General features: G+C 42.4%; 1 protein-coding gene across 3 annotated transcripts in view; it reads right to left on the bottom strand.

The window, feature by feature from the left end:
• Positions 1–7,659, bottom strand: part of TMPRSS2 (transmembrane serine protease 2) — a 13,926-nt gene extending 6,267 nt beyond the window's left edge. Inside the window, exons 1-7 of one of the 3 annotated variants that reach the window (XM_027887403.1) lie at positions 7,493–7,659; positions 6,257–6,327; positions 5,238–5,433; positions 4,873–4,956; positions 3,316–3,459; positions 1,886–2,015; positions 416–526 (exon numbers count right to left, since the gene is read on the bottom strand). In XM_027887403.1, the coding sequence (XP_027743204.1) occupies positions 416–526; positions 1,886–2,015; positions 3,316–3,459; positions 4,873–4,956; positions 5,238–5,433; positions 6,257–6,271 (680 nt within the window). In that variant the 5' untranslated portion in view covers positions 6,272–6,327; positions 7,493–7,659. Of the gene's footprint in view, positions 1–415; positions 527–1,885; positions 2,016–3,315; positions 3,460–4,872; positions 4,957–5,237; positions 5,434–6,256; positions 6,328–6,839; positions 6,935–7,492 lie in introns of those variants that run through there. The other 2 variants (XM_027887400.1, XM_027887402.1) reach the window with 2 other exon arrangements.
• Positions 7,660–8,358: the final 699 nt, after the last annotated feature.

Here is an 8,358-nt window from a genome sequence, read left to right as displayed (position 1 = left end):
GCATGCTGTGTGTCCTTGTGACTGGGGAAAAAAAAAAAAAAAAAAAAAAAAAAGCTGTACCAGCTGCTGTGAATGTGTTACAGCTTGTAGCTATTGTCACCATACAGGAACTCCTGCTGATGGTCAGAGAGCCTTAGATAACTACCTTTGACATGGCAACCTTCTAGAGAGCAAGGAGGGAACAGGAAGGGACATCTTTTAAAAGAAAAGATGAGAGGAAGGATGGAGAAAAGGCAGCTGTGTTTTTAAACAGGAGGGAGAGCAGTTGCTGCAATCAGATTAAAAACAAAGTCCTCCTCTAACAAGCCCTGCTGAAAGGTGTCCTTGCATTACGCTGCAAGCAGAACCTACAACTCTTCCAACAGCTGAACAGACCCCTGGTAAAAGGAAAGAGGTTTGTATTAGACAAAGGTACCTGCTGTACAGCTTTTTGTACAAGTCTATATTCCCAGCACTTGTGTTCAGCTTCATGTAGCTTTTAAAGTTGACGTCAGGTACTACCCCACGACTGTAGTAATATGTATCCCTGCAAAACAGAAAGCCCATTGTAAAACTCAGTAGTTTCAGTTTTTCCAACAAGCAGCAATAAGCTGTGCCAAGCTGGAGCTTCTGACATGACAGCACTAAAAATATTTATTTTTATTTTTAAGTAAACACAGAACCCTGGTGGTGCAGTACAGTGCCAGAGACTCAGATTCGTTAAACACTTGTCAAGTTCCACTTCCCATCAAACAGTTACTAGGTTAAAAAAGTATTTTTATTTAATATGCACAGCAGAAATGCTCAGCCTCGTGTAACAGAGAAATATGAAGTGAATGTACTTTGCCAGTACATTTGCACAGCAAAGCAAAGTTCAGGTGCACTAAATTGTGACATCCACATTTCAGTGGGACAACAAAAAGGGCAGCAAGTGTAGTTTGTCTCAGCTAGACAGGTTTTCTAGCTGAGGTTTTCTTGCTGCTTTTTTTTTGAGTTGGAACTACTGGAGCTGGAACTGGAACACACAGGTTCTGCCTGACTCAAAAATTCACTCCATTGCTCCATGCACAACAGAAGGCAGCATTTTCCTGCTGTATCAAAGAGAGGCAACATCAAGTATTTAAACCACAGAAGAATTTAGGCTGTGGCGTGACATGGGGAGAATGTGAGCAGCACTCAGGGCTGCAAATGTTTACAGTGATCTTATCACAGAACCATAGAAAGGTCTGGGTTGGAAAGGACCTTTAAGATCATCCAGTTCCAACCTCCCTGCCATGGGCAGGGACACCTTCTACTAGCCCAGATTGCTCAGAGGTCCATCCAGCCCTGGCCTTGGACACTTACAGGGATGGAGCATCCACAGGTTCTCTGGGCAACCTATGCCAGGGCCTCACCACCCTCACAGGGAGAAATCTTTTCCTAATATCTAATCTAAACCTAATTCAGTTTGAATCCACTCCCCCTTGTCCTGTCACAACATGCTCCTGTGAAAGTCCCTCTCCATGTACAAAAAGGCTCCCTCCAGGTACTGGGAAGCCACAGGCAGGTCACCCCTGAGCCTCCTCTTTCTTCCACAGAGCTGGTGTTGTGCCCCCTGAAGATCAAGGCTTTCTGCGTTGACAGATTAAGTCAGACTGGATGTCACTGAGACATTTCAGCGACCTGAGAGAGCTCTGGAAGTATGTTGTAAGTGAATGTAGTGACCCCACAGCAAGTGGTCACCCCATGTGGGCCAGATCCCATTAGCTGTTGGAACAATATTCCTTTTTCATTCTGCAACAGCCTCCACCGACAGCATCAGACCAGACCCATGTGGTTTTTGGCTCAGACACGTGCTTTTAGAAGTGGAAGAGAGAAATTTTAACCTTTCCATGTATGTGCAAAGGCTGATGAAGGTTGGACTTACACACTGTAGCCCATGTCTTTACATGCAATCTTCCCAAAGTCATCATTCCAGTCATCTTGACAAACAGGATACCAGGATTTGCTGACAGGGGAATAAACTTCCAGGATGAAATTTGGTCCAAAAAGTCTAACTGCCAGAAAAGGAAGAAAGGGGGGAAAAAAAAGAGAAACCAAGAACATCACACACTATAGTACTGCTCTTTCTCTACTTAAAAAGTATTGTTACCCATAATATTCACTTCTGTGTACGAACTGATGTTAATTTAATGCTGCCTTCTACTCAGATTTTGAGTAAATAGTCAGGAGACAAAAATATGGCAATGACTTAGTTCTTTTTGTGTAAGACAGTTTAAAAGAACTACCAGTTTTAAAATGCAAGTGTACAAGACATTGTTCATCTTCAGCTTTTATGCTCAAAGTTCTCTTTCATATTCTGAGAAATACCACTGAGAAAGATTGCAATAGTTTTCTTATCTTTTACCTACACAGCAGTATATTTCTTAATGTATCACACACTGTGTATAAAATATAATCTATTGCAATATACTTTATATTGTATCTTAATACCACAAATTTCTTCAGAGAAGTACTTGTAGAGCAAGAATGTAACAAGCAGCAATTAGCTCTGGCATTCCATGCCCCATTATGTATTTATTTGCACAAGAATTTAATATAAAATAGCTCGAGCAAAAGAACAGATTGAACAAGCTCCTCCAAGAACCCATTATTCAATCAAATGGAGAGGAACAGCTTTAGAGCATATGCCAGTAAATGCTAACACTGCACAAGGCATGTGATGAATAAAAGCTCAGAGAGAGAGAATAACAGTTTTCCAGCACGGCACAGGTGCCAGGAACAAGGTACCACACCTTTGGAATCTACAAATCAATGATGTTTCCACCTTCTACCATCAGCTTTACATTATCTCGATTCCCTTGGCACCCTTTTGGTTGGAAACAATGACCAGGTCAGGCTTTCTGGCACAGAGGAGTTATGAAGCAGTTGAAGAGTTATGGGGAGAACAGAGAATCCAAAATTAATGGAAAAAAGACAAGCATGATCGAAGACCACCAGGTTTATGTTACCACCTGAGGTTTACTGAGAAGTCAACAACGACTGTTCATTCCAGAGACAATGTTACGCTCAGTTTTGCACAAGCCCTACTCAAATTAAAAGGTAATATATAAAACTCAAAGTCAAGGCAGCTCAAACCCCTGAGTCAGACGTTTTCTTTCAGCTTTTCAATCAGACCGAAAACAAACTGACTATCTAGATACACCCCCTTCAGAGCACTCAAGCACCCTAAACCATTTCAGAGACATAACTTAGGCTAGAACAACCCTGTTGTAACTTAGGCAAGCTTTGCACAAGGCCAGCTGCTCCAAAACTCTTTGCAGGTCCCCTCCCCAAGCCCCTGACGCCGTCACTCACCACAGCGGGTTTCATCCTCCCCGTTGGGGCAGTCAATCACTCCATCACACCACTGAGAGGGCGACATGCACACTCCTGAAGGGCCACACTCGATCAGGGAGCCCAGACAGTGATTCTCTACTGCAGGGAGAGAGAGAAACAGCCCTAAGGCTGAACATCAGTGAGCCTCAGGTGCCCACTGCCAGCTCTCAAAGGCTCCGCTTTGATAGGAGCTCTTTAAACTCAGAGATGGGAGGAAACCCAGCCCGACACAACGGGGTGTCTTGCTCTGCCCTTTACATCACTTGTCAGGCTAAGTCACTGATACAGCTGATTGGATTTTGGCCACTGGCTTCCTCTGAGTAAGCAAGAGCCATTAAGTTATCAAAAAAGAGTCAGCTTTTTGACAAGACATCACACTTCAACGAGGAAGAAAGTGAGTGCTCCAATTATATACTCTTGCTGTCATTTAAAAGAAGATTACACTCACCTTTTATAAATCAAAGGGAATACAAAAAACACCCCTAAGAACACAAAGTGTCATCCTAGTAGTTCTAAATCAACTCTCTTAGAATCAGAGAATAGTTTGGGTTAAAGGGACCTTTAAACATCATCTAGTCCAACCCCAATGTAATGATCAGGGACATAGATCTCTCCTCCTCTTTTCCTACACAGAAGAGAAAGGAAAGGCTCCTAAAAACGTAAAAAAAATATGGATTTTAATTTCCTTTGAAAAGTGTCTTTCACTGAAAGGGAAATTAAGACAGCATGAGTCAAACTTCACTTAAGCTGAAGAGAATTGTTCCAGCCCAGCTTCAGAGCTCGGTCACCCCAGTTGTGGATGACTTCCAAGGTGAATGTATCATCCATTGTGCGGCTTAAGGTGGTGAGACGGGCTGGGCTCTGCAGTGTTTACACACTTTCAAAGCAAAAGCCTCACAGAAACAAATACATGGATTTAAACGACCTCTGCTCCCAGAGGGATCCCACTTGACCAAACCAAAACACACTTTGACCGTTTACACTCCTGCAGTTAAGGTGTACAAATTCACTGCAACCTCCTTCCTTCACTTAAAAGTAAGTGAAGTTTAAATCTGGGGCAGAGTTCAGTTTCTGATGCGCCACTTCTCTAAGGAACTGCACCGCAGAACGTGTTGGCCATGCACAGTCATGTGCCAGCTCTCCCTCCTTGCCAGAGGTAGAGTATTCTCTGCTAATTGTCCTGCACCAGCTCTTGGCAGATAGAGGGAACCTTTTCAGAGGAGCCACCTGAATAAGACACTCCTCAACAGTCAAAAAGTTGTCACTGCTTAAGATCAAAAACATATCTACCCAATGAAGGGGAAGGGAAGAGGCAGCTGCACTGTTCATTAAAAAGAGAATGAACAAAAAAAAAACCAACCCACAAACAAAACTGAGCCATTAGAAAGCAACATTAGTTCATCTCTCAGGAGATAAGCAGCTAAGACTTGCCTGTCCTTAATTTGGCATGAAATGCAAGATGAGAATGTATGGTTCTAACTTTGGAAGCTTAATGCATTTTAATTTCAAAACAAGAAAAAAAAAAACCAAACTTACCAAAATACCAGATGAAAAAAGCAGCAATTGCACAACAAATGACTACTAAAACAGATAATAATATTATTATGGTTTTCCTTAAACCTGAAACGAAAGCAAGGCGAAAAAAAGAAATTAGGTTAACAAATAAGGTAATTTCCACCCATCAGCACCGTATTTTTCCCTGACATTAAAACCAGACGCTTTTCTCCATTCCACCATCCTTCCTTCGAATCACCCATGTCCAGTTACACCAGCATCCCACCCAGGTATCACTTCTTCATTCCACAGGGAGGTGGCTCCCTCAACGCACAAGCTGGAAGGGACAGATCCCTTCTCTTTGTTATCTTAAGCCTGAAACTGGAGGAAATCCCAACGAAACTTACTTGATGCACACGACCTCCTGGACGAATGTGCTACTGGCCTGGTGGACTGGTGGGTGTGAACCCTTGGGACATAGCTTGGCACTGGGGGAGCATTTGTGGAGTAGAACTGTGGATATGGATTAGCACCCACTGCCTGGCGGGCAGGATAGATGTGTTCTGCCTGAAAGCCGTGGTTCTCATAGTATGGCGGTGGACCCTGAAAGGTGACGTCGATGGGGGGAAAAAGGAACAAAAAGAGGCAAGACAGCAGTTAGGACAAAAGCTTCAAGACCCATCCACACTCAGAACCTTAACTCAGTAACTCTGCCAACGCAGAAATACACCCCACACACAGACACTTACTAGTGACTCCAGCTTACACGGAGGAAGGGATTTACAGCACATGCCTAGCACCTCACACTCTGAATAATAAAAATAACACAGGGAGAGGCTGGAAAGTGTAAGACAAGATCAGTCTCCTGATCCAAAGCAACTCAGCCTGAGAAGGACTCTTGAGCCCGGCCCTCCAAGCTGGTGGCACGAACGCTTGGACTGGGACATCTGACAGGGTAGAAATAAACAGCAAGGACAGCTTTAGGCTGCTCTGTCACAGAAAGAAATGCTGACAAGTAACAGCCTTTGTCCAGGTCTAGGATAAATGCTTACTGCCCCATTTTGTCCTGTGACAACACCAGGTATACCTAAGCTATTTCTGAAACGCGCTGGCCTACAACAGGTTGTGGGATATTTATCCAGGAAGAGCTTTAGGAACTAGTTAGAAGCCATTCTAAACTATCCCATTCCCATCAAAATAAGCTTTAAAAATATTCTCTCCTAAAAGCATCTGAATACTTGAAATGTTAATTTAAGCCTCTTAAACCTGACTCTTTCCCTTTTTGCAGAAAACAGCAAACATTCCATGTTCTAAAAGACTTACTAATCAGTACATTACTCAATAGGCTGTTACTTACAAAGAAATAAAACATCATTAAAAGAAAAAAAAATCAGAGAGGAATATTGTGAACATTTTGATTACTTACTACAGTAGAGGTCATCTTTCCTTTGTCAACAGTACAGAAACAATTCAAGTGTTTGGAAGTAAAGCATGAACCTACACACAAAAGAAATAAAAAAAAAAGAAAACAATCACAACCAGAAGAGCTTTGTCCACCTTTCTTGTCAGTTTTCCCTTTGGAAAAATGCCAAATCTGGAGGGGGGGGGGGGAGTAAAATAAAAAAGAAAACCAAACAAACAAACCAAACAAAAACGGAAGTATTTGAAGAGAGAGTACAAATTAAGGTGCAGCATGAAATCAGATCTCAACAGCCTCTCACCACAGCCCTGAGGATTATACAGTGACAACTATTCATTAACACGAGCGCCACACAAACTGAGAAGGTTAAGTCAGTGCTCACTCTCGCTGTTAAAGAATATCCTGGCAACAACCCACACGGTGTCAGTACCAAGTTCAGGTCCTCCTGCCTCTCTCAACACTTACTCATGTAACACTTACTCTGAGGTTTATGACACAGAAACAAGAACACGAGCAAAGCATCGGGAAATACAAATTCAGCTCATTTGATAACAGCTCGCAGCCCCACAAGCCACATTTCTTTTCTTACGTGTTGCAAGGAGTTGTTTTCTTGGCTGTGTGTTGTAGCCACAGCACCAAAAACAGGGAAACAATACCCACATGAAGTTTTGAAAATAAGAGTTAAAAAGAAGAGCTATGTCCAGTGTTTCAAGCATACAACAGTTTATTCTGAAGTTAAACATTAACATTAGGTAAAACCACCGATTAGCACGGACACAAGAAACACAAAATGTTTGCTGGTGCAGTCATACACCTCCATGAGCTATCATTTTAATAAATGCTGTAATCTACTGAATCTCCTCGTGTTGCTCCACATGGAAACGAGCCTAGGAAGTGCCTCAGTCATGCACTGAGAAATACCTTTCCCTAAGTGGCAGAGCAGAACCCTGCACACAGGCACACCGCAGTTGCATCAAGACTCAGCATAATTCAGCCCAGGGCATAAGATCCGTTTTTAGGATGTCTACCAAGGTGTCATCTCTCCCAAAACTGAACTGCAAACGTCTCTGAAGCAAGTTTCAACAGCAGCTTGGCACCTCGAGCGTGCCAATACTTTGTGACAGTTTAGGGAGGCTGGGGCTGGTGTTTGCTTATTAGTGATGGCGAAAAAAATGTAAACAATGCACCGTTGAACTTATCTGCACGGTAGCTAGGTAAGAAACCAGCCTTAATCCTACTTACAGTAAGTCCATCAGACTGGTGACTAAGGCTTCAGGACTTCTGCTTCGCTTTATGTCGCATCCATTCTCACCCAGCTCTTCACAGCAGCCAGGAAGTGCAGCTCTGCCCTGACTTAGAGGACAAGTAACGAGTTGCAGGAGGATTTTTTGTTCCTTGTTCTCTGAAAAGGAGAGGAAAAAAAAAAAAAAAGGGATTAGGAAGTTTGGACACAGCAGACAGAAGTGGTGATTCTGAGGTAAGTCGACAGGTACCATGATTAAAAAAAGAAAAACGAAAAACAAATATTTTTTACATGACCATTTGAAAGGCTTTGGAAATTGGCAAGTAAAAGTGTCTCTCACTCTTTTTTGGGGGGGAGCTTTTAGGGTTGGTTTGTGGGGGTTTTTTTTAATGAACTGAGGGGAAAAATATCTCTGTTGCTTAACTACCTTTCAACCATCACTCCCAATTTAGTACTTGTTAATCTATTTTCCATCCAATAGATTCTGATTAATAACAGTTATTACACCACAAAAATACAGGGAAGTCACAGATACATACAGATTTCCACGGTATTCCATATACACATTTGCCAGTGTTTTAAAACCAGATGAAACCAAACCCGTTAGTTTGCAAATATTCAAGGCAAAAAAAAAATCAATGTGCAGCATCCAATAATGATATAACCTAGTTTTGTTAAGCACACATCACTCCTACAACTTCAAAATCATTTACAAATACATCAAGGGAACTGCAACAACTTCTCAGATAAGGAAGGTGGGTCATGGAGGAACAAACTGACCTGTCAAACACTCCCCATCCCAACAACTATAGAGCTGGAAGAGACTGGTCTGTCTTATCTCAGTCCAATACTTTGACCTTTAACT

This window comes from Empidonax traillii, unplaced genomic scaffold (assembly GCF_003031625.1).
Source record: "Empidonax traillii isolate 1590-97213 ecotype Southwest subspecies unplaced genomic scaffold, ASM303162v1 scaffold208:size1045274, whole genome shotgun sequence".
Lineage (NCBI taxonomy): Eukaryota > Metazoa > Chordata > Aves > Passeriformes > Tyrannidae > Empidonax > Empidonax traillii.
Note: the sequence above shows the minus strand (reverse complement) of the source record. Positions and strands in the feature narration are given on the sequence as shown.